This window comes from Hyaena hyaena, unplaced genomic scaffold (genome assembly GCF_003009895.1).
Source record: "Hyaena hyaena isolate Hyena2069 unplaced genomic scaffold, ASM300989v1 scaffold_418, whole genome shotgun sequence".
Lineage (NCBI taxonomy): Eukaryota > Metazoa > Chordata > Mammalia > Carnivora > Hyaenidae > Hyaena > Hyaena hyaena.
This window is the reverse complement of record NW_024081051.1, coordinates 18,477-45,149: the sequence shown is the minus strand read 5'-3', so window position 1 is coordinate 45,149 and position 26,673 is coordinate 18,477. Positions and strand designations below refer to the sequence as shown.

Genomic DNA, 26,673 nt, shown 5'->3' with positions numbered 1-26,673 from the left:
GAGAGGGAGAGAGAAAATCCCAAGTAGGCTCTGCATCTCCAACATAATACCCGACGTAGGGCTCGAACCCACGAAATCACTGAGATCGTGGAGCCAAAACCAAGTTGGATACCCAACCGACTGAGCCACCCAGGAGCCCCAGAAGTGGCTCCTCTTCTGATTATGTATTTTTAAAAATAAAAGACAGTGGCTAAGGAAGATCATATGAATCAAATGTGCTAATATTTGTAAGCATTAAATAATGATGTCTTATTTAAATTAAAATCTAGATATTTCTGGTTAGGGAGAAAATCTAGTTTTTCCTTGGTATTGTAATTATTTCCTATGCACTGAAGCCAATTCTACAGAGGAAGTTTAGTATCCACAGTAGTGAGAAAAAACATTCTTTAGTGTAAGACTGGATGGTTCTAAAGAGGACTAAATAGAATTTTATCAGTATAAAACAAAAATTAGGCTAAACATTGGATATAAAAAGGCAAAGAAAGGTGAAGTCTAAGCATCTGTCAGTTTGAGACTTAGAAAGCCACATGCACTACACTAGCATCTGAGGGAGACACAGCTTACGATTTTGGAGCATCTGCATAATGTGTTCCTTGATCATCGGCAGCACCAGCTTCCCACCAAGTCCACAGGCCATTCGGTCCAGAGCACTCTCACCAGCAACCGCATTGCTGCACACAAACCAAAGAATGTATCAACGTGCTCAACACACAGAAGAACAGTGCACTATGCACATGTATTTCTAACATGCTATGAAACTAAGGCTGAAAAAGACCAATTTAAGCAGTCTTTCAAATGTATGAAGTTGTGGGTTAAAAATCCTCAAGAAAAGCGGGAGGACACATAACATTTTCATGATTCATTCACCATGATGTATAAAGTCCTGTCTCTATCTTAATTTTCAGGACTCTGTTCTTTCTCTGCCTCTTCCTGAGCACAATCCTCACTGGCTAACACTTAGCTTTGATGCTCGCAAGACTCAGGGGTATGAGCCAAGGGTCCAGGAGAGCCTTGTTACCTCGTTTCCTGGACACACATCCTTCAAACTCCAATGACAGACAGAATGGAGAACATTGAAAGCGGTGCTCGGACTCAGGGATGCCTTCTCTGCTGTGAACTTACCTGTTTTTAAAGGAGTACCAACTGCACAGCTAACATTTATGCACTGATGAGACTCAATTCCAGTGTTTTCACTGAAAATGGAAGAAACCTGGACCTAAGAGCCTTATCCACTGGCTTTGAACTGTAAGATTAGCAGTGATTTGTCATGGGATCTTCTCCAACTGTCCAGTGGAGACTATAATGATGAAGCTATAAATGATTTTTAGAATGTATCTAAACTCATCTCGAATATATTTATGACCTATTTACTCACAGATAAAATCTTATCCATCTAGCCCAGAAAAAGGAGGTTCATAAGGCATATAGTTGTAAGTGCCTTTTACAGGACAAATTAAAGGCCAGGGAGCAGCACATTACAGTAACTGAACCAGGGAAAGGAAACTCAATCTGAGCCTGGTCTTCTCTTCAGCTCTATGAGGTGATTTCCAGTGAAGGATTATTTTCATATACTTCAAAATGGCATTTAAGCCAGAAGTAGTCACTTCAAATAATGAGACTAAGCCGCAAGAGGCACTCTGTACATTCTGTAAGCCAAATGTCTTTCATTTGAATGAATACCTGTTACAGTAGCTTATACCAACTACCAGTCTTTCTGGGCAATACTTTCAGCTCTTTGAGAAAGAGAATAAGATACACTGGCAAGAGTAGGAGCAATAGTGTTAAACCTCAGTCTACAAATGGGCTATACAAACCCTGGACAAATCACTCAAACCCCCTCTCCATAGATTCTCCCTGAGAATCTATCTGTAGGACCACTGAAAGAATCAGTTAAAATAACAGAGTTCTAAAGTGCTACCTCTCATACTCATGTCAGAAGAGGCCATCATCACCACTGAAGTGAATACAGATTTTGGTGGACTTCCAGAGGAATCTCTATTAGTGAGGGCCTCTAAGTCTCCAACAGTAGCTTCAGGGTCACGGTAACCTAGTGCACAAACCCTGCCACTGTCTCCTCTCCAGTCTGCGGTTAAGTTGAGTGAAATTGGGAAAACAGGGAATTTTGCAGGGAACGTTGTGGAAACAGCTATTCTAAGTGAGGTCTGTGCATATAAAGGCATTTTTCACAATAAAGCTTCTTTATACAGATATGAAGATACTCCGACTAAAAAATCATCTTGAAGAAAATTCAGAGTAAAATGAGGTAGGAAAGTTGGCTACTTAATTAAAAATAAATAAAATGTATTTTCTACCATTTGACACAGAAAGCCTCAGCGTACCATGTTCCCAACTTACAGGTTTAACTTTAGACTACAGAATACAGTGGGAAGACATGGGCCCCGGAGCCCTACACTCTCGTCACCACCGAAGCTCGCTCCGTCCTGTCAAGGAGACTCCCCGCAGCCTCTGGCGCATGCGATTACCTGTCAAAGTCATCGTCTTCCAGCTCATCTGCATTCGCCCAGTCCTCGTCCTCTTCAAGATCAACCATCATCGCTAACATCTGAGGAACTAAAGCAGATCATTTCACACCTGAAGACTGTAGCTTTTTTATTTTATCAATATCACCATTTATGAGCAAGAATTTTAAGAAGTAAAAAATGAAGGATTTACTTTGCCTCTAAGAGACAGAAAAACATCTGGTTTATAAATTTTAACCTTATTGCCACATTTGCTTTAGACCTTGTTCTTTTTAAGAAGTAACACTAAGGATAAAAGTCAAATTTCCTAGATCCTATTACCCTCTCTCTTTTACTCATCAAAGGTGAGCCCTGAGTAAAACCGATGCTTCTCATTCCCAAACTGTTTTTACACTTGAACTACAGATTTCCCTACATACAAAATACAGCACTATTTCAAGATTTTGTTTTTTACACAATAAATGGTACCACATTACATGTATCCTCTGGCAATTTGCTTTCTTTTCAACACATATGGATTTCATTTTAATTACTTCACAGTATTCCATTACGTAAACACGCTATTCTATCGATGGACATTTTGATTGTCTCCAATTTCCTTCCTATTAAAAAATTTGCTTCCTATACACATATCCTTGAAATTATGTGACTTCAGAGCATGAAACTGTTACAGATTACCTTCAGCATTACTAAGAAAGACTAACTGCTCTGCAGAGTGGTCTCACAAGCGTGTATTCCTAGAGGAAGTTTAAAAGGAGACCTGTCTTATTTCACCACAACGTGTGAAGTGCCCTGAAGCTGTAGGAGTCCTGTCTGCTCAACACCTTTCATCAACTCTCGGGACGCTGTAAAATTTTCTGACAACTTGGGACTCCACAACTGCACTGGTGTTTGAGACCAAGAAGTGCTCATTAGCTAGTTCAGATTCCTCCTTTGTGAATTTCCAGTTCCCAGGCCTTCGTCTATTCCCTAGATACTTAAACTTTGTTGACTCTGTGCACTGCAGCTATTTTTCCGCAGCCTGCACCTTATATTTTAACTTCACTTATGGAATATTTGGTCAAAAAATTATTTTAGTATTTGCATATTTAGCAATGTTTGCTTCTGTGGTTTGTAATTCAGTCTTAAAAAAATACTTTTCTATTATCAATCTTTACTTGTAAAAATGATCTATTATTTAGGTGTTTAAACCCCAAATCAGCTTTTATAGGATATCTGAGGTTGGAATATATTTTTGCCATAGAAATGACCTTTGATCAATTATCTTTTTTTTTTCAATTATCTATCTTTTTAAGTCAGCTTTGTTTCCACGTCAGTAGATCCCCTCATAGATCTTTTTGTTTCCTATGATTCCCTTTGTCTACACCCGTGCCACCAACAAATTCTAATCATCATAGCTGAAAGGGCAAGAGGTTTGTCAAAATTGTCTTGGCTACTTCAGGCCCTGTGTTATTCCACATGAATTTTAGGATCAATATTATCATGCCCAACTCTACTGGGATTCTGACTGAAACTGTATTAATTTATAGATTAATTTCAGAAGAACTGATATTTAGTTCTTCTATAAATCTTTCAACATGTTATCCAATTTCCCCATAAAGGTCTTCTAGGTCTTTGGATTTGTTTCCAGGCACAAGCCTTGCCTGCTATTGTGAGATTTCAAGATGTCTGCAGCATGGCCACCGTGCACATAAATACGTACAGGGATTTATCTCTCCAGACTCATCTGTTCTGAAAGGACATCATATTCTCAACAAACCTGTGAGCTTACACAAATTTCAGCAAATCCGTCCCAACAGTTTTTCCACATGAACACAAATTATTTAAAGACCTTTGACTTACTAGTCTGTGCAACAATATTGGTATGTTTTCTTAACATAGCAGCTGCCGTCTCAGAGAGGGTCACGATTACTTCAAGGGCGAGCTGGCGTTGCATATTATTGAGGCTGGTGTCTCCACACAACTACAAAGAAAATGTATTTGTATACACTTCGTAGTTTATTCACTGAAAATAATAACAGAACATTTACTGAAGTATTTAATTTACCTTCAGACTTAGCTGTAAAGTAGCTTCTAAATGAGGACGCAAATACTTTGGAACAGTATCTGCAATTTCAACGAGGGACTTTAAGACCGAATCGTCATTCTGGTAGCAGGAATCATTCACAGCCTGGAAAAAAATAAAACAGAAAAGGAAAAAGGTCTGTGTTCAAGAGTCACTTTATAGATGCCTTACTGCTAAAACATTAAAAGGCAGACAACAAAGTGGCACTATCGAAGACTATTCGCTAAATAACAACTTAGCAATCTACATAACAAAATTTCACCTACGGTCACATATACACCTTCCTTTTGATAATGTCAACTAGAAACAGATTTAAATCTAAGAATTCTAGTAACCAGCACAACAAACTTGAGGCTGTCAAGAAATTCTTTTAATAATTAGAAGGAATCCCTTTCCTCTGTCCTTCCATGTCCTAGTCTTTTTTCAGACATACAATAAATACTAGACTTTGGGTACATTTCAAGAGTCCAATATTACTCAACTTATTTCTCTAGGACATCAAGCTAGCTCACTGTGGTAGTTAAGTGTACATTCTGTATCTACTGCTGCCTATTTCAGAATGACAACTCCTAAAAGTTTTGGCTAACATTTTAACTTACTCTAAATTCAAGGGAAGGAAAATCTGAGATTAAACTTCAACAGTTGAGTAACCCCAAATTTTTAGGTAATAAATGACTAAAATGACAGAATGGAAAAGTTAATGTTTTTTGTCATTGACTTCAACTATCTTTTCAGTTTGATAGCACTGGGAGAGAAGTTTCTATACTAAATCCTACAAAATTACTCTGATTCATGTACAATTCACATAGGATTTTCCAGTTTTAGCTTCTCTGAATCCTCCCTAACCTGGTGTTTCTCAACAGGACACTATTTCTCCCAGGAGTTTTCTTGGTTGTCACAATGGACCGAGCAAGGGCACAGACCAGGCTTACTAGATGTCCTGCATCTGTGACACAAACGCCTATGAGGAACTCACAGGACCTTCTTACCTTGCATCTCACATGATCATAAATGTCAGATACAAACTTCTAAAACTGAAAAACTCATTTATAATGATCTGAACCGAAAACCTAACTTACAATTAGGTTTTGTCTGGTTTTAATGTACCATGATTCCCTCTGCCCCCAAACGTAAATACTGTATAAATCAAGAATGAATACATACTTTGTTCTGTCCAGAACTTTACCATTTCTGGAAACCAAATCATCAATAATAACAGCATTTGTGGTGTTTGCCTTGCCAATGATATCTATCAGTCCACATGTTTAGCTACTGAGTTTGGATAGATCACTTAAAAATCACCTAGTCTCGGGATGCCTGGGAGGCTCAGCCCGTTGAGCATCCAACTCGATTTCAGCTCAGGTTATTACCCCAGGGTCATGGGATCAAGCCCTGCACAGGCTTCCTTGCTGAGTGTGGAACCTGCTTGAGATTCTCAGCCCCCTCCCCCGCTGTCCCTCTTCCCTGCCTGTGCATGCTCTCTCTAAAAGAAACAAAAAATTAAAAATCACCTAGTTTACTATGTCTTTCATTATAGTCATGCCCTACCATTTATATATTAAAAAGCATGCCACTTATTTCTTCTTTGTATTATAACTTAGAGCAATATATTTTTATTTTTAAAACTTGTGCATGTATATAAGTCCATTACCTATGCATTTCAGTATTTCAAAATAGAATATGCAAAGTTAGAAACTCTGGGTCTAACAAGGTTGACAGTAATTGTTCTAACTTACCCAATCATATTTTATGCTCTGATTGAGGCAGATGGTATCCCTAAAATAATAACACCCTTGGGATCCAATAGTGACAATTAACCACAAACTATTTATAGTACAAACTATTATAAGCCCCGGGATTAAGAGGAAGGACTACAGTCCGATTGCGGTTTGAAACATGGTCCCATCACTTACTGACACTGTGACCTTGGGCAAGTTTCTTATCCTCCTCTCTTTAGTTTCTCCTTATGTAAAATGGGTATTACATTTCATAGGCTTTTTGGCTGATTCAGTGGTAATAACCTATGTGATTACTTAATAAATTACTTATTTATTTAGAAAACTTTAGAAACCCTAACCTAGGTACTTTAAGAGACTAAGAGTCTATGAAAGGCAAGAGATCTAAGTTCAATGGGGACAGAGATTCCCTCTAGTGCCTCGTGCTAGCAAACAGTAGCCAACGACATAACTGAATAAATGAAATGTACTTGAGAATTCTGATGAGAATTTGAAACTACAGAAAACCAAAAAAGGATATAATTATCACTTACTCTATACTGTTTTCTTACCTGTAAGAATCCAGGTAACAAGTCTGCAAAATGTTTGAATAGAGCAACATTATGCTCATTTGCAAGTATAAATGCAGCTGTAGCTCTAGCAGATAATGTCCTGATCTAATACGAAGACAGTAAAAACATGTCAAAACATGAGAAATTATTGAGGGATGCAAGGTCAAGATTTCTTAAAATGAAAATTTTCTTCGTCAGTAAAACTAGTATTTGTATTTTATAGTATTAAAACTAAAGATAATCTCCAAATATGTAAATCCTTTTCACAAGTTAAATTTTATATTAAATGAGGTGTTAATATTAATGGCATTGAAATTATTTACCGATGGATGTTCCTGATCTTGCATACACTGAACTAACATCCGTTTGATAACGTCTAAATAGTGCTGCTGTTGGTTCCCAAAAATTCCAGGGAAGTTCCTAAAAAAGATCCAAAGCTCTCTTTAAAAATGACATATTTCAGTAAAGTGCCAGCTAGAACATCTAATGTTCTACTCTAACCTTAAACATCAGCCTGACTTAAGTGTGCATTAACCCTGAAGGCTGAACACCAGCTACCCAGCCTCCAAGTAATCCTCTTTGGGGGCTGGGTGAATGGCAACAAACACAGCAGAGAGGATTATGCTGGGCGCAGAGGTGACCCAGGTGCGCACACACTACTCAGCAGCCCGTCCCAGCCCTGTGCTTTATCCTTATCACTCCTGTCCCTGTAGGAAGCTGACCCGAGTGCAGGAGTGCAGGCAGGCACAAAAGCAAGTATGAGGCTGCAGATGGTAGCTGTAGTCACCGAGCTGCCTCTGACGATCTGCCCCTGGGCTCAGTTAGTGACCCAAGTGGTCCCAGTTCTGCTCTGCTCGAAATGTAGCTAACAAGTACACTCAATACTTGCAATTACCTATATAAAGGAGATCCATTTGACAAACTAAGTAGAAAATGGTATAATGTCTACCCTCATTCTCTTCTGATGTTCAAGGTGTGTCTCATTTTTTAAAAAGTATTTAATCTTGAAAAGTTATAAATTCAATTATATTTCTAATGTAGAACTGTATGATAACACCAGAAAAAAAATTTTCTTAGTGCAGGTAATCTTTTAGCCTTAAACTTAGACCATTTGCTTATAAATATACAGAATTTTATTAAAATAGTGTAATTTTATAATGTTTGGTCACAGAAGACCAAGAAAACAATGGCGGTTCACCAGCCTTTTCTTTCTTTTTCAAGATTTCATCATTAAAGCAGCTTTCTAAAAGATACATTTAATACTGTGTCAGCCTGCAAATAAAGGAAATGAAGCCATCTTTTTTGGAATCATAAAAGACAAAGGATAGAAAATAAATGGCAGAGAACCACTGTGTACAAAAGGATTATAGTAGGAAATTAAAAGCTTTGTGATTTTTCAATTTATTTCCAACACAAATAAAAAGCTCACCTAAAGGCATTCTTTAAGTCTAAAAAGTCAGACTAAAATAATCCCTTAAAATGTGCTTTGCACCTCCATGACATTACATTTTTCAAGAAAGTAAGATCAATGTATGTACCAGAAAATGTGAAGGGCGGCTTCCCGCAGTCCCATATTTTGAGAACTGACTGAATCAAAAAGGAACTTCAAACCTTCAGGCCACTGGTTGTTGCCATCCTCATCTAAAAGTAAAGAAAACCAGGCATGAAGTGTGTAAGTCAAAACTTCAAAGAATGAAGGGTGAATCCTTTCATTTCACAAGGCTCAAAGTATGTAGTCGTAGAAAATGTCACATGCTCTGTATTTTTAAAACATCCTAATAAAATTAGGTTCTTGAACCATAAACATGGCATTCTAATCTTGTAAATAACAACTGTGCATCTTGGTTACATAAGCACAGATACTGGCAGTGGTTATTTCTAAAGAGCTGGCATTAAAAGAAATACCCTTAAATCAGTCCTTTTAACATAAAGATCATACGTAAGGTTGGAAGGGGATAAAATCATGATTCAAAAAAAAAAAAATCAATGGGGAGAGCACTTTGAAACATTTACATTATTAAGTGATTTTGAATTAGAAATGATGTCATTTATAAAGTGTGGTCACAGAAGACCCAGAAAACAATGGGGGGTTCACCAGCCTTTTCTTTCTTTCAAAATTAAGGGGCCCCTGGTGGTTCAGAGAGTTAAGCGTCCCGAGTCTTGATTTCAGCTCAGGTCAGGATCTCACAGTTGGTGAGATCAAGCCCACAGTCGGGCTCTGTGCTGACAATGTGGAGCCTGCTTGAGATTTTCTCTCTCCTCTCTCTGCCTCTTCTCAGCTCTTGCTCTTTCTCAAATTAAATGGACATTAAAAAAAATTCAAAATGAAGACTTTCAGTGGGTTAACTTATTTAAAATAAAAAATTGAACACATTTCTTATTTTTAAAAAATATTTACTTTTCTGAGAGAGAGAGGGAGACAGAGGATCCAATGCAGGCTTCGCTTCAGGTCATGATCTCACGGTTTATGAGTTTGAGATATGGCGCTCGAGCTCATAAACCATGAGATCATGACCTGAAGCGAAGTCAGACGATTAACCAACTGAGCCACCCAGGTGCCTCAACACATTTCCTATTTTTAAGAATTCGTTGATATCTGTAAGTTGACTTGAACAAGAATTTCTACATTCCTGGTAGTGGAGATTAAAAAATTAGTGTCATGATTTCAGCTCAGGTCATAATCTCACAGTTTGTGGGTTCAGGCCCTGTGCTGGCAGAACGGAGCTTGCTTGGAATTCGGTCTCCTCTCTCTGCTCCTCCCCAACTCTCTCTCTCAAAAATAAATATATATAAACATTTTTAAAAATTTTTAAAAAAGATTCCACTTAAAAAAAAGGAAGAATATACTCATTTTCTTCTATAACATAATAATGAATGTATTTGCATACACACCTATTAAATTCCTGGCCAGCTCTGCAGCAATATCACAGATTTTTTTCCTCATGCTAGACTGGGTTTCCATTTGAATAATCATCAGGAGTTCACTCTTGATGGCAGTCTGAACATCAGAAGGAAGAGTTGGATAGACTTCGTCAAATGCAGAGGACAAAAGACGTCTCAGGAGAACGGCAGCCATTTGTCTAGCCTGTATGTGGATAATATGGTCGATAACTTGGGGTCTTCCAAGAGAACCAATTTTCAACAAACTACATTCATTCCACCACCAGTGCATTTTACTATTCTACTTTTACAATTCATTTCAAAAGCACTTTATTAGATTCATTTTTAAAAAGATAAAATACATAAAACTTTCTACTATATAGAAATGCTACCCAAAAGCTTTTTGTTAATAGCTAAGGAAAAGTCCTGACCACATCAGATCACAAATAAAAAAATATATCTTAGCAATGATAAATTAATCTTTAATTGCTATTTTTAATAAAATACATTTTTTGAAGAAAAATAGGATTAACACAAACTGCAAACTCTAGACTGCTCTTTTCCTACTTCTTATCCCAGTATACCTAATCCCAGCCAGGCCTTATCTCCCTGCATCACAGCCCTTTCATTAACCTGAGACAACATGCTATCAAATCCATGTTTATGCTTTATGCTTCATTCAACCAGACAAACATTACAAGTTCTAATGCCTAAAAGTGCTAATCAATCTCAATGTGTACATTCTTCTCCCATTTAAAAATCTATAGAATATATTTAAGTTCGGCAGTTTTTGTATAATATTCCTTTATATTATCACGACAAGACAAATACCATTCTAAAATTTTATCATACTAAATCAATAAGTCATTAAAATTATTAAACCCAATTTTTCCTGGGCTGCAGCTACTCATTATCACTCTAATTACTTTGGGACTATGATGACCAACAAAAACAGTTAAGCTATATAAAAAAAAAAGTGTCAATTTTTTCCTCAAGTTATTTTTCACAGAATTTTTAATTAAAAAAAGGTTTTTTATGTTTATTTTTTGAAAGAGAGACAGAACGCGAGTAAGGGAGGGGCAGGGGGGGAGACATAGAATCTGAAGCAGGTTCCAGGCTCTGAGCTGTCAGCACAGAGCCCAATGGGGGGCTCAAACCCACAAACTGGAGAGATCATGACCTGAGCCCAAGTTTGATGCTGCTGCTTAACTGAGCCACCCAGGCGCCCCTGAATCTTTTTATTTGAATTTTGGCAAAGAGCAAACTTTTAAAAAATTTCAGTGCTTTAGAAAGGATTCAAAATGGTTAAAATCCCTGTGACAGTGCTTAAAATTTGTGCGGTTCTCACACATACACTGAAAACTATGAAACCATAATGAAGACATTGAGACTAGCTCATACATAACCATCATCTAATTCAAGATTTAAAATGGGTTCAGTATAGGTTTTTAAAAGTAAAATTTGATAGTTTTAGTATTATTTATTCTTGGCTTTAAAATGTGTTTCATAATTAACTTGATTCGATTTTCAAGAATTAAAATAGCCAATTGTTTCCGGAGATTTGTTACTTTATGTTTATTCTTCATACTTTAACAATCATTTTCAGTTAAAGAATATATTACGAAGGTGAAGAAGCACCTTTTGTCATCTATTTTTAAAAACTGCGACACTTTCATACTGTTTTGTAAGTAATACCACAGAACATTAAATTGCCAATTTAAACCGACTGACTATAAGAAGTCAGGTGTAATAATATGTAGTTTAGTGTGACTTCATTTCCATCATGTTTTAATATTAGCAAAAAGTCTCACTTTACAAATTCTGTCACTTTTTTATTTTTTGAAAGTAACCTCTAATCCCAATGTGGGGCTCAAACTCCTGGTCCTGAGATCAAGAGTCGCATGCTCTATCAACCAAGCCAGCTGGACGCCCCTCACTTTACACATTCTAAATTCTATGTTTCCTAGGTGGGACTAGTTTTCTAGACTTGGATATTTTGACACCTTTTCTGAAATAAAGAAAATATTCACTTAACATTTAACATATGTAAGGATATTACTTTTGGGAAGAAAAAAAATCAGCTGCTAATGCATAGAAAACTGGTAGGAAAAACACATTTGAATTTGGTACAGTCACCAGGTCATTTGCTAAAAACCAGTTTATAAAGGACTCAACAAAGTGTCTCTTTGTTCCTAAACATCTTTCCACATCTTATTCACCACCTAGAGATGATTATAAGCATAAGAATTTTAAAGACAGACAAAACACAGTTTTTCAGAAACATCTGGCAACATATTAAAACAGTGAATGAATTACATTTCCTCCTTTAGGATGGTTTCAAGAAGAAAAATTTTTTTACAGCTACAGAAATCACTTAAATTTAATAATTCTTATGTAATTATTTAAAAACCATTAACTTCAATGTCCTGAACACATCATTTGACATGGAAAAGAGACATTATTTAATAGAGTACTTAGAAAAATTTAACTGCAAAGTAGCTTTTAGCAAATAGAAGTTCAAAATTCTGGTAACATCTATGCAGTAAACACCAGTTCTCATTACCCACATGGACCACCATCTCATACCCAAACTTGTTTTGTAAGAATGTCATATTCTTAAATATTAAAAGAGTACCTCTTCAGCAGCTGTTGTATTTCTGATGGCCTGTAAGAGGAATGTGATCTTTGACTGGCCTGGAATATTCTCATAGGTTTCCTTCAGGGAAAAGAAAAACATTAAAGGTTAGAAGATGTTCAAAAATGTCACAAGCACACCAGTGAGAATGAAATGAAATCACGACAGGGAAAGGTCTGTGCATCAGAAGTCATGTAATCTAGGTCTAGTGTTAAAATTTTCTCCTGGTAATGAAAGAGAGGATACCCAGGGAGTGACTTTCAAGATTCTTTCTACATTTGGCTCTTAGATATTTCTAATGTAAGTGCATATTTCTCCAACTTTTGCTTCCCCGAGCAACAAAACTCAAGGCCTAGTAGGGCCAAAAAATTCCTAAATGTGACCTGAGCCACCATGCTGTAAAGTAAGTGCTTACCCAGTATCCCTTTACATCATGGAAAACTACTTATCTTGTCAACATTTTCTAGATCAGATGACGTAAAATTGGTTTATGTTACCATTAACTTACAAACTACCGGAAACATACCTCAGATGAAGTAAATCCAAGAAAGGGAAAGAAAGTATTCAAATTCTTCTTTCGAGCAAGGGATTATACTAAAGCCATTATTATATACATAATCAATGAATATGACCAGGAGAAAGTTGACCAGGAGACTTTAAAATAATTTAATATTGTTTTAATAATCTAGAAATATAGTTTTGTGACTCTCATTTGCACTTCTTTCCTTCCTCATGAATAATGTAAAATGAGAGCAAATCGGTTAACAATAAAAAGTTGACACCAACTAAAGACAACTAAAAGACAGACTGTCAGAGGAGATCAAAATATAAGATCTAAGTATATGTTGTCTACAAAAGTACGTTAAAGAGAAAGATAGATTCATGTGCATGTATAAGAATTCTGTAACAGGGGCGCCTGGGTGGCTCAGCTGGTTAAGCTTTCAACTTCAGCTCAGGCCATGATCTCACGGTTCACGAGTTCAGGCCCCATGTCGGGCTCTGTGCTGACAGCTCACAGCCTGGAGCCTGCTTCGGATTCTGTGTCTCCCTCTCAAAAATAAATGTTAAAACACGCTCTCTCTCTCAAAAATAAACATTAAAAAAATAAAATAAAGAATTCTATGACAACAGCAGTCTTTTACTGTGGGAAAAAATTACTGAAGTATACTTGGAATTGTTTTCCCAAGGACTCTTAACTTGACTGCTCTCTAACAGCCGCTACCCCTATAACCTATGTGGTTCCTCTGGACAGAACCGACAAGGAAGAGGGAGGGAACACAGGGTCTCCCCGAACGCACATCTACCTTGTAATTTCCATTAAGTGCTCTGTGGCGCCCCTGAGCTAGTGACTGATACGGAAATAAAGGCTCCGAAGTTAAATGACCTACCCAAGGTCACATACAATAAATGGTAGAAAGAACTCTTGGTTTTCTGAGGCCAACTGTATTCAAAATCTCCCTGGCACTGAATGTTCTTTCCGGGTATCTCTCTCTCCTGGGGTCTGACTCCACCAACCAACCAGTTCTGTTTACGCAGTGTTGCACAGTTTTCAGACTTCTCAAACATATCTCAATGTGAAAAGCACATCTGGGGGAAAGGAGAATTCAAAATCCTCTGATAAACTCAAGTTCCTGTCAAGCACATAAGCACAGAAAAACACAACAATGCTGAAAACTGTGACAAGCATTCACAGCTGAGGAAAGATGGTCTGAATTTATGTATACAGAAATGAGATAATTTATGTAGAGATATTCATAAGATGATTGCAAAAATGGAAATGTACCTTGAGGTTTCTCACTTAATCTTTATGAATGCAACTGAACGACCGGTGTAGCCTTTCCACTTAATAGTCTCTCACTGTACAATAAAATGCCTTTTTAGTCTTTGTACCTAGCCTAGCCCCTGATGCACTGTATCCGCCATAAATGTTTAACACTTAAATTTCCAGTGGTCTAAATCAAGTCTCAGAAAAAAAATTCTTTACTAGGATATCGTTCTCAGAAAACCTTGCCCAGCTGGGACTATTAATGTGACAGTTACACTGTGCTAAGTCAAAAACTGAACTCTATTCCATAGGAATTAAAAGTTGATGGAAAGAAAGTTTGGTATGAGTGACATCTGACTCCTGAGAGAGGGTTCTCCCATTTGGTAGGTTCCGCTGTGGCAATCCAGATATAGTATTACATTTACACCGTAACACCGGTCAAGGATAATAGTTTGGCAAGAACACAACCTTAAAAGCAAGTTATTAGCCTAAACAGACAGAGTTCCACCAAGACAGGGATGGTATCTCTTCCTCCTTGTTTTCCCAGCACTGAGCACATCAGAGTGCAGCAAATATAAGAAATATCTATATAAAGAATATATAAACAGCCGTGCAGGTTCAATGACTGTTGCCAGTGTCGTGGCAAACAGAACTACAACTCCATTGGACAATCACACAATGCAAAGTATTTCACCACCCTCTTTCCTGCCCATACAAAGGAGAAATGCTAATAAATACTCATTTTATTCGTTCCATAAATATTTATGGCAAGCCTACCTTGTTTATGAAAAGAGGGGGCAAGTTTTACCTAGTACAACAACTTATACCTAGTAAACGACCTGGCTCCTCAAAAATCAGGTATATTTTTCAATACATTACCCTCCTCCAATTCAAATCTCATCGATGAAGTTCTATATTAGAATCAATGAAGAACAAAGTCAATAGAAAGAATATAAAATCCAAGCATATGATTAATATAATACTTAAGCTTGTGTCACATAAAAATGTCTAGTCATGAATGCCATGGACAATTTAACTTTGTACTACTTGTCAACTATTTATTCAAACTGCTTATTCATGTTAATCATTGTATTTTTAGACGTAGAGGCATTTAAATCATTTCTTCAAGCACCAGAAACATTTTTTATAAAGTTAAAGCGAAAAATCCTTGAAGATTTAGCAGAAATATAATCTAAAGCCTACCCAATGGTTTATACAATGGAAATTTTAAAACCTCAAAAATTTTGAAGACTTTCAATGATTTCACAATATATTACAATGAATCTTTTACTGTACTTGATTTCATGTTTGAATTCATGACCTTAGTCAACAGTTCAGTATTTGTGTCACCTAAGGATTTTTTACTCTGACTAGGTAAATTACAAAGATATTAACCGAGCTTTTGCCAATTCTTTAGTTTAAAAAAATTCCTTATTTGCCATATCAGACTGTAATAATTTAATTTGGCTTGATTACTCATAAAGAGCTGATTTCAGAAGGCAAAAAAATGGGGCATTAAAGTATCATTATGTACAGCTATTTATGTTTTCAACTACTATTTTGCTTTCTTAAGCTCTACTTCACAGTTAAGTTTTGTGTTATGTGGCATCAGGAAACTTCCCTAACATTTACCTTTTTTGGTGTCAAATTAAGAATATTCTGTTTTATAATACTTCACACAATATATTCCTGGGATATACAAAGAAAGTAAAAATGTAGTATTTGAATGTTTTCACTAGGAATAAAAAGACTAACAGTACAGCTGAACCTTGAACATGTGTTTGAACTGTACAGGCCCACCTATATAAGTGGATTTCTTTTTGGGGGGGATAAACACAGTACAGTACCAGAATTTATCTTTTCACTGTATGATTTCCTTAATAATATTTTCTTTTCTCTTAGTTTGTTGTAAAAATACAGTGCATAACACATACACAAAATATGTGTTAACTAGCTGTTTATGTTATTGGTTAGGTTCCAGTCAACAGAAGGTTATTAGTAGTTAAGTTCTGGGGGTGTTAGAGGGGTGGGAGCTGGTGTCCCTAACCTCTGAGTTGTTCAAGGGTCAACTATACTTTCCAATTGTTCTTTATGAGAAAATGTGCTGAATGCTGCTAACTATCCCCAAAGTGATGGAAGTGATAAAAGATTTACAACAGGCACCAATTGGAATTCAAGCTGAACCAGACACTGGTATTTCGTTCAATAGAAGAGAGAATCCCCACTAGGCCTGACAATAGAGACTTAAGCAACTGGAGGGAAGAGGGAGAATTAAACTAGCTTACTAATTACAATGCTGTTCTGCTTTGTAACACATGGCAATTTCTATTATGGGTTGGGATTAAGAATTTATTTTGGTGAAAAATTACCCCCAGAGTTAGCAGAATGCATTAAAATGTTTTCACAGGCACCATCACGTCCCACCGATAGGAGTGCAAATTGATGCAAGTAATAAATGCACTGTACTTCCAAGGACAAATACTACTTTTAAGTGTTCCAAATAAACCTGGCAAAGTCTGAAAAGATAGGTGTGCATGTACTCTTATTTTTAAAAGGACACTAGAAACTTTAATGTCCATTCATAGGTGGGTTGGCTGAATAAATTACACCTTCATGTGATGGACTACTACACAGCTGCTTTAACAAAATCTCGGATGTGGCAATGTGAAATATACTGAGTGAAAAATCCAGGTTCACAACATGTGAATTACGTGTGTATGTGTATTACAGGCCCATGCATGTAAAACTGAATGTAAACATTTACAGTTATGAAGAGATTTTCAGGGATGACCCACAAGTCACTTCAAAGTGGTTACCTTTGGGGAATGGGAGAAAAAAAACTATGCACTGTTTAAGTGTTTACCCTGAACACATAGTACGTGTCTAACACCCGAAGCAAAAAAATCACTAAATAGTTGTTTAGAGCGCGTTCTCACACAGAACTGAACTTCCAGCGTATTTCCTTCCAGTATTATAAAACCGCTAAGCGTAACCTGCATATCCTAATCTATTCAAAGTAAGTGTTGACAACATTGTGATTCTAAAGATAGCTACGAAACCCATGAGCCCAGAAGAGGGCCCGCCCCCCAATTTTGTTAGCTACACTGTAAAATCAATTTTGCTCCCTAAAAATATCTGGCTGAACATCCTTCGCTGAATCTTATGAAAACCTTCAATCACATGGTAGCAGAGAACTGCACATACTAATCAAGTTGGAAGACGGTTCTTCCAATGCACCTAGAAGAGCCTGGGAAGTTTCTACCCTTCCTTACAGTGTCTCACGTGTGTGCCGTGGTCTCCACACTGACAGCGCTAACAGTCTCCTCTCCTCCTCCTCAAGTGGGTCTTACTTCTACTTGGTAAAGGAACTTGCACGTACATCGGAAACAGGGTCTCGTGAAAAATATATCCACAGCTCCACATTTGGGAGGCCACACACAAGTTAGAGGTGGTTGGGGGGGGGATGGAATTCAGGTTAGATTTAATGAAATTAAAGACTTAAACATATGGTGGCAGTGGCCCACTTAAACAACGGAAGTCCCAGGACATCGCAGTGATGAGACCACAAATCTCTAGAGATCAAAGAAAATGTGGCCAAAGGAAGAATAAAGTGAAGGTGGAAGCGGCTTCGAAAGAAGCCCTAAAGGCAACTTTACAAAATTGTGGCGGGGGACGGGGGAGGAGGGGAATCCAGCTTCCGATGTCAGGAGCCGGACGAAGAAAGAGGACTAGATGGAGTAAGTGGAAAGTCAAGAAGGGGGCAAGACACACGTCTCAGAAGCAGGGGCTGGGGGAGGGAGGGTGAAGAATGAGGGGACAGCAAAGAGGCGGGGGTGACGGGTCAGGTAGCGGGCAGGGTTTGGGGGCCCAGGAGGGCGAGGCTGGGTGGACACCGAGGCTGGAAGGGCGGGGGAAGGCTCCCACTGGGAGAGCGCGGGAAAGGGGCGAGGGGAGCCCCCGTGGCCCGCCCCACACCCCCCATCCCTCCCCGCCGCCCGGCTTCCCCGTCTGAGCGGGGGCAGCGTGTCAGGGGCGGCCGCACGTGTGTGCGAGGGGTGGCGGGGAGGCCACTGGCCCCGGGCGCCGCGGCAACAAGGGCCGGAAGGGCCCGGGGGCACGGCCGGGAGCCGCGGGCCGCCTCACACGTGGGCTACGCGGCCGCCGCCCGGCCCGGCCTGCGCGGCCACGGCTGAGCGGCCGAGGCCCGGCGGGGCGGCGTCGGGGGGCAGGCCGGCGCGCCGGCCGGGGCGCGGAGTCAGGGGCGACGAGCTCGGTTACCTCTGCCTGTTTCCGGACCACATTGTCGGGGCTGAGCAGGTTTCCCAGGAGCAGGTAGAACTGTTGCTGCTCCGCCGCGGCCGCCGCCATTGCGCTAGGCGTGTGAGAGAGAAGGAGGGAGGGGAGACGGGAGCCGTGAGGCGCGCTGGCGGGCCGGCGGGAGGGATGGGGGCGGGCCCAGCACGGGGACCTGCACCAGCGGCGGCGCGGGGCTGGGGAGGGGGAGCGGGGGGGTGCCGGGCGGGAAAGGGCGGGGCAAAGGGGAAAGGGGAGGATGGGGCGGGGACTCGTGACCCCTCACCCCGTCGCGGCCCCCAGCTCCGGCGCCTCATTGGCTCTGGGCGCGGGAGGCGGGGCCGAGGCCGCCTCCTCCGGGGCCGCGCCGATTGGCCACGCACCCTGCAGTGCCGTCACTGGCGACTCGCGGCGGGCTGCCGGGCTGGTCGCGGGCGAGGCGGGGCGGGGACTCGGCCGGCCAGCTGGGGCCCGGGGTGACGTCGGGAGGGTGGCGGGAGGGAGGGGCTGGCTGGTGCGCCGCGCGGAGGGCCGTGAGGTCAGGCTGGGGAGGTGGGGCCAGCTCCAGAGCGCGGGAGATTTCGGCGCCGCGCGCTGGCCGGCCTCCTCTGCAGCCGCCCCCCAGCCTCTCCCTGCGGCCTGCGGAGCGCCCCCCAACCCCAGCCCCCTCAGTCTCTGGGACCCTAAACCCCCACTCCCCGCAAGGGAGAAGCTCCTTTGACACCCACTTCCCACTTAATTCCACCCCCGGGTTCACAAGCTCCTCTGTCAGACCCTCCGACATCCCCCGGGGCTATGACTCAGGCCACCCCTTCCTCCCGCCGCGCTCACCGGTGACTCACACCTTCGGCTTGTCCGGGAGGGGTGTTACTCAGCCCTGGGCTCTCCCTCCCCTGCCCTCCCCAGCCCAGGGTCGTCCTGAGTTGTACACGTAGCACACATGCCTCCATCCCCTCCTCACCCAGGATCTGAGACTTTTTCCTTGAATTCCTTGTTTTGGGGTCCCGTTCTTTCAATGATTGGGAGGCGCTGAGACAGAGCACCCCTCCCTAAAGCAATCCTGGTTTGTAGGGCATCTGATCTAAATGCTTAGTGATGACTACCGGTACCGAGGGGGCACCCAGAGACCTGATTTCAATTGCATAGACAATACACCCAATCTTCCCTAGCTCCTGGAGCTGCCAAAATAGGAGATTTGATGTGTTCAAATCTAGGGGCGCTTATGCTGAGCCCCTACTGTGTCCAGTGCTTTGGGCTAAGGGTGATAGTGAGGAAAACAATAATTCATCGTTGCTTCAAAAGGACAGTGGTGGGGAGGAGGTTCCACATCGGCTGAGATGGAGAGTACTACACTTTTGGCAGCCGTAGGGAATTTAATTTCCTGTCGATTACTCGGAAGTCGTTCTCTTTGGAAGCCCACTTAAAACTTTAAAGTGAATGATTTTAAACCTTGCTCTGTATTAGAATCCAAGCCACTGGGCCCAGCATCTGTGTGCTGAGGCCCGGGGGCGGGGGGAGAGATCGCTATGCAATTGTGATTGCCAGCCGAGATCTTTTAAAGGATTCTGATTTGTGGAGAAAAAAGAAAACTCCCTTAGAAAGTTTTAGCTGTGATAGTGGTAAGAGTTCTTTACAAGAGGTCTGCAGACCTACCTTTGAAAAATTGATGCTTCTTAGATGTGACAATTTGTTGTTCTTATGACACGTTCTTTCTTTTTTTAAAAAAAAATTATTCATTTTTGAGAGAGAGAGAGAGAGAGAGCGAGTTGGGGAGGGGCAGAGTGAGAGGGAGACAAAATCCCAAGCTGGCTCCAGGCTCAGAGCTGTCAGCCCAGAGCCTGATGCGGGGCTGGAACCCACAGACTGTGAGATCATGACCTGAGCTGAAGGCGGATGCTTAACTGACTGAGCCACCCAGGTGCCCCAACACATTATATTTTTAAAGACAGAACATCATGTGCATTAATTTGGGGTAGGCTTTTGATTTTGGTTTTGTTTTTGCTTGTTATGTATGTATGCACGTATGTCAGCAGTGGTCATATTTGGATTCTGGGAGGCATTTTCCTCACCTAAGGTTATTAAGATTTTGGGAATTACTTACCCAACCCATTTTATGACTATTTTACCAGTGAAATAAGATGAATTGCCTGGAGGCCTGCTTAGGGTAAGGCCTGCTCTCCAGTTACTTTTTAACACTTGCTGTGGTATGTGTTTTATTGGCAATGACTCTGTAGATTACATACATTTGTTTAATAATTATTAAATAATAGAAATTGCACCGTAGGTCTACAGATTTGTCAAGATATAGAGCTTGTGTTTTTAGATGTTTTACATTTTTTATTTTTTATTTTTTTAGAGAGAGTATGAGAGTAATCAGGGGAGAGGGGCCGAGGGAGAGAGAGTGCGTGAGCTGAGGGGCAAAGAGAGAGGGAGAGAGAGAATCCCAAGCAGGCCCCGCACAGACAGTGCGGAGCCCCACTCAGGGCTCTATCCCACCAACCGTGAGATCATGACCAAAGCAGAAAACAAGAGTTGGATGCTCAACTGACTGAGCTTCCCAGGTGCCCCAGAGAGCTCGTTTTTTGGTGAGGCGAAGCACAAACTTATTCAGGCTACAAATAAAACAAGTTAGTCGAGACATCAACTGCTACAATATGAAATGTCAGCCCAGCTTTATTTTAATATTCTAAGTAAGAAGTAAGGAGATTTTTAAGGGTAATGAGATCCCCAATGGGAGAAATTTCTGTAAACTTGGGGTGGATGTCAGCCCCCCTGACCACCGAGATCAGTTCTTGTGTCCAGGAAACCTCCTAAGAGGGGGCTCCGTTTTCAGCAGGAGGCCTACCACTTTAGAGAGTTCATAATGTTCAGCCTTTGGGGAATGTATTGCACTTAGAAACCTATTTCCCATGGAGAAAGTCCTATTTGTTTAATGAGCACAATCTCCCCGTAAGAAAGTAGCTCAAATATTGTAGAATGGCAGTCCATAAGAATACAGGTTTATTTCCCAAGGACATGAGATGGTAGAAGGTAAAGAACCTTGAACTTGAGTTGAGTGGATTGGGGACTTTAGTCTCTTCCTAATGTGAACTTGAGTAAGCACTTAATGTCTTTAAGCCTCAATTTCTCATCCATAAAATGGAGTAATAATGGCTGTTAAGTTATGATATTATTAATCACAAAAGTTCTGACATTAAATTATAATTGGAAATAAAATGGAGGAGTAGAAAGAAGTCTTGCTCACTCCCAACTAGCTGCCATTGCTTTAGGCCAGTTGACTGTGAACAGCTCCTGATGCCTTTTGCTTCAGCTTATTAGACCTGACCCTACTACCTCCGTGAAGTTCTGGAGGCATATTTGCTCAGAGCATTTACAACCCCTTGTGTAAAAGGGTGAGGTTGGGAAAATGGAAGACTGGAAGTTTCTCTCAACTGGGACATGAAATCCAGGGAATTTAGGATTCTTGCTGCTTGTCATAAGGTACTGCACAGCCTGGCCTATTTGTAATGATACAGGAGGCAAGACAGCATTAGACTCTTCCTCGGGTACTGCTCTTGAATTTATCGGTTTTGTGTTGATGGGAGTGGCTGGAGAAGTGAGGCTTATAAAACCTCTGTGAAAGCTTCTTTCAGCTGGGGTAGAATTTGGTCTTGTCCATCATTGCTGGTTTATCGGGTGCTGAATGTAAAGAAAATAAGATCCTCCCAAATGAACAATCTGTAAATTTTTAAAAGTTGCCTGAGACTCCAAAAGAGCCTCACCTACCTGTGCTGGTAGATGTAAGCACGTGCGCTCTCTATATCACAACTGATTTCGAGGGTCAGTTTAAATACTAGAAATGAAAGTATTATCTATAACTATACACAGATGTGAGGTTATGGTATTATTTACAGGTGTTTGTATTCATAGTTAACATGGTGCAATATAAAAAGTTGTTTTTGTTTCCTCATCTGGAAAAGGGGAGTAGCTTCTGCATAGGGTGTTGTAGAAATTAGGATAATTTTTGTAAATGCACATAGCATGACACCGTAGCACTCAATAGTTGTCAGCTATTATTGGTTAGATGGATTTTAGGGTGAAATAAGAAATAGACCGTAGACAGGTTATTCTTAAAGCTACATGTGATATAGATGTACACATTGCATTTGTTATGTATGAAGTGTATTTGCATATTTTCTGTTAGTTTTCCTCCCAATTATGCAGAATTAAATGGTATGTTGATGGTTTAAGTATGGTTAACAGGTATTTGGCTGATAAATAAAATTTCTAATGCTTTCTAATATTGAAGCTATTTGTTGTTTAGGTAAGAGCCAGCAGAACAGATGAGAACTATTGAGGAAAGTTGTCTACTGAAAATAAGATGCTGAACTGTTTCCATTTCTTCAGCTGCCTTTTACCAAGACTTTTAAGCCCCTGTCTGAGGCAGTCCGTTACAGTCAGAGCATGCCGGCCTGGGGCAAGTGAGACCTGCATATTCCCAAAAGGCACTACACACACTAGTCAGCAAATTGTAGAAATGAACACAGACGGGAAATTTGAATTGGATTAGTTTCTTTTGCGCGCTCTCTCTCTCTTAGATTTATATATGAAATTCACTGAATGTCTGCAGGTGGTTGGATACATTTTAAGGAGGTATAGAGTTTGGAAGTCAGGAGCACAGGCTCCAAGAGCCAGCCAGAATGGGAGTTCAAATAATGACTTTACAACTTACATGCTATGATCTTGCCCAAGTTAATTAACCTTTCTCAGCCCCAGTTTCCTCTTCTATGAAATGGAAATGACAGAAGGCATAGTGTTAAAATACCTGGCATAGTGCTGGCACAGAGTAAATGCTTAATGAAGTTAGCTGTCCTTACTGATGCAGATCAAAGCCTCCAAGATTTGTTAATTCGATTGCACATCTACTTGTTAGGTTACTGCATTTTTATACTCCTATTATGAAAGCAGTCATGTTATAGCAATGTATAATGTTAAGAAAAAAATTTTTTACGGGGTGCCTAGGTGGCTCAGTCGGCTTAAGCATCTGACTTTGGCTCAGGTCATGATCATCATAGAGCATTTTAAGGTCATTTTCAGCTTTAAATGCTACAGTTCTCTGTCCAGAGTGGTAGCCACTAGCCATTGTGGCTATCGGTCACTTGAAATGTGGCTAGTTAGAAATTAGGTGTGCTTTAAGTGTAAGGTGCAGACTAAATTTCAGACTTAGTAGAAAATGAAGAATGACTAACAATTTTATATTGGTCAGATGTAAAATGAGAACATATTGGGTTAAATAAAAATGTTAATTATACTTATTAATAAATGATAATTATTAACTATATTAACAAGTTTTCCTGTTTTTACTTTTTAAAATATGATTTCCTAGAAACTTTAAAATTACATATGTGGGGGCACCTGACTGGCTTAAGTTGGTTATGAGTCCAACTCTTGATTTCGGCTCAGATCATGATCTCAGGGTTCATGAGTTTGAGCCCCACTAGGGCTCTGTACTGACAGCGTGGAGCCTGCTTGGGATTTTGTCTCTCCCTCTCTCTGCCCCTCCTCCACCTGCATGCACGTTCTCTCTCTCTCTCTCTCTCTCAAATAAACATTTTGAAAAATTACAAATATGGCTAGCATTCGTGGTTCACGTGATATTTCTATTGAACACCACTTTGTTTGGGAGCAAAATAACCAACTAGCTACACACAAGTGTCCTACATAGTTTGTTCATTTAGATTTAGGAAATGACTTGTCACAAAGTGAGAATCAATTACCTTATAGTGCTTTCCGTTGCTTCCAGTTTTCCAACTTGATTCTCAGGGATTTGGAGACATGGTACAGTACTTCCTGAGCAGTGTTCCTTGCTTAGGAATTTCCTTTCCCTGCTGGTTTGACATTAAACAGATTTGTGAACATTTAGAAGGTAAGTAAGCCAGATTTGATCCTCTAGAATAAATCCTTACACATTAAGTCAAGAACTGATTAAAAGCTGGAGGAAGGAAGAATACCTTTTATTTTTTTATGTTGATTATGTTCATTTAAATGTGAATGGATATTAAAAACCATCATTTGCTGCCTTTTAACACCTGAAAGAAAAATACACTTCGCCGAAGAATTTAGTTTTTTTTGTTAGAACATAAATGGGTTGAAAGAAAGGATGGAAAAAGATATACCATGCAGTACCCAAAAGAGAGCCAAAGCAAAACTTGACAGAATTGAAGGGAAAAGTTCAACAAAATAGTTGGAGACTTCTATCTGCGCTCTTAATAATGACTAGGGCCACTAGGCAGAAGATGAAAAACAAATAGAAGACATGAAGAACATACACCACCTAAACCCAACAGATATCTGTAGGACACTCCCTCCAACAGCAGCAGAATACACATTCTTCTCAGGTCCACAGGGAACACTCTCCAGAGTAGATCACATGTTGGACCATAAAACAAGTCTCAATAGGTTTAAAAAGACTCAAATCATATAAAATATGTTCTCTGTTCTCAGTAAAATGAAATTAGAAATCAAGAACAGAAGGAAATTTGAGAAATTCGCAAATAAGTGGGAATTAGCATCCTTCTAAGTAACAAATGTGTTGAAGAAGAAATCACAGGAAAAATTAGGAAACACTCTGAGATGAATGGAAACAAAAACACAAGAGACCAAAACTTATGGGATGCAGTGAGAGTAGTGCTCTTGGGAAACTTTAAGAATTGTAAACATCTTTGGTAAAAAAGAAGAGAGCTCAAATCAATAGTCTCACCTAGTTTCTTAGAAACTAGAGATAGAGCAAACTAAACCCAAAGCAAGCAGAAGAGACAATAAAAACAAGAAAGGATATAAGGGAAATTGAGAATTAAAAAATTAATAAAGGGAAAAAAGTTGTTTCTTTGAAAAGATCAACAAAATTGACAAATCTCTGGCTAGATCCAGAAAAAAAGAAGACTCAAATTACTAAAATTAAAAATAAGAGACTATTACTACCAAACTTTCAGGAATAAAAAGAACTAAAAGGAAACACTATGAACAATTATATCCTGACAAATTAGATAACCTGGATTTAGTAGAAAATCCTAGAAAGTCACAACTACCAAAATGAATTAAAAAAGGAATAGAAAACTGGATAGGCCTATATATAGCAATTAAAGAGACTGTATCAGTAATAAAAAATTTTCCCATAAAATTCTAGGAAAAGATATGGCCTTACTGGTAAATTCTACCAAACATTTAAAGAAGAATTAATTCCTGTCCTTTCTAAGCTCTTCCATAAACCAGAAACAGAGTGAACACTTATTCTATGAAGCCAGTTTTAACTTGATACCGAAACCAAAGATATCACAAGGAAAATGCCTACCAATATAAATATTGATGCAAAAATTCTCAACAAAATCCTAGTGAAATGAATTCAGCAACATATGAAAAGGATTATCATGACTAGGTGGAATTTATCCTAGAAACGCAAAGGTGGTGTAATGTAAGATAATCGATCAATGTAATACTCTATATTAATGGAATAAAGTATAAAGACCACATAATCATCTCAATTGATGCAGAACAAGCCTTTGACAAAATCCAACAACGTTTCATGATAAAAACACTCAATAAACTAGGAATAGAAGGAAGCTTCCTCAAATTGGTTGCCATTTCGTGAAAAACCCACAGCTAATAGCATACTTACTGGGGGGGAAACTGAATGCTTTCTTCCTGAGATCAAGAACAAGACAAGAATGCCCATGCTCACCATTTCTATTCAGCATTGGACTAGAGAGTTATAGACGGCATGAACTTATACAGAGAAAATCCTGATGAATCCACAAAAATGTTATTTGTTAGAAATGTGTTATTCGTTAGAAAAATTAATGCATTCAGTTAGGTTGAAGGATATAAGGTCAATACACAAAAATCATGTACCATACACTAGCCATCAACAATCAAAATATGAAATTAAGAAGATCTCACTTATGTAGCATCAAATAATAAAATAAAATACTCAGATTTAACAAACCTATAAGACTTGTACACTGAAAATTGTAAAACATGGCTTAAGAAATTTAAAAAGACCTAAATAAATGGAAAGACATTTTATGTGCCTGGATTGGAAGACTTAAAAGTAAGATGGCGATACTCCCCAGATTGATCTACAGATTTAAGCAATGGCTGTCAAAATTTTAACTACTTTTTCTTCAGAAAAAGCTGATCCTGGGGCGCCTGGGTGGCTTAGTCGGTTAGGCGTCCGACTTCCGCTTAGGTCGTGATCTCGCAGTTCGTGGGTTCGAGCCCCGCGTCGGGCTC

At 39.6% G+C, this 26,673-nt stretch overlaps 1 protein-coding gene across 2 annotated transcripts in view; it reads right to left on the bottom strand.

The window, feature by feature from the left end:
* The window catches only part of IPO5 (importin 5), a 45,764-nt gene extending 21,523 nt beyond the window's left edge, over positions 1 to 24,241 (bottom strand). The window contains exons 1-11 of one of the 2 annotated variants that reach the window (XM_039252524.1): positions 24,162 to 24,241; positions 18,391 to 18,484; positions 12,348 to 12,428; positions 9,725 to 9,917; positions 8,371 to 8,473; positions 7,156 to 7,252; positions 6,833 to 6,937; positions 4,528 to 4,650; positions 4,323 to 4,443; positions 2,484 to 2,571; positions 565 to 671 (exon numbers count right to left, since the gene is read on the bottom strand). In XM_039252524.1, the coding sequence (XP_039108455.1) occupies positions 565 to 671; positions 2,484 to 2,571; positions 4,323 to 4,443; positions 4,528 to 4,650; positions 6,833 to 6,937; positions 7,156 to 7,252; positions 8,371 to 8,473; positions 9,725 to 9,917; positions 12,348 to 12,428; positions 18,391 to 18,480 (1,108 nt within the window). In that variant the 5' untranslated portion in view covers positions 18,481 to 18,484; positions 24,162 to 24,241. Of the gene's footprint in view, positions 1 to 564; positions 672 to 2,483; positions 2,572 to 4,322; positions 4,444 to 4,527; positions 4,651 to 6,832; positions 6,938 to 7,155; positions 7,253 to 8,370; positions 8,474 to 9,724; positions 9,918 to 12,347; positions 12,429 to 18,390; positions 18,485 to 24,161 lie in introns of those variants that run through there. The other variant, XM_039252523.1, reaches the window with a different exon arrangement.
* Between the last annotated feature and the right edge of the window lie 2,432 nt (positions 24,242 to 26,673).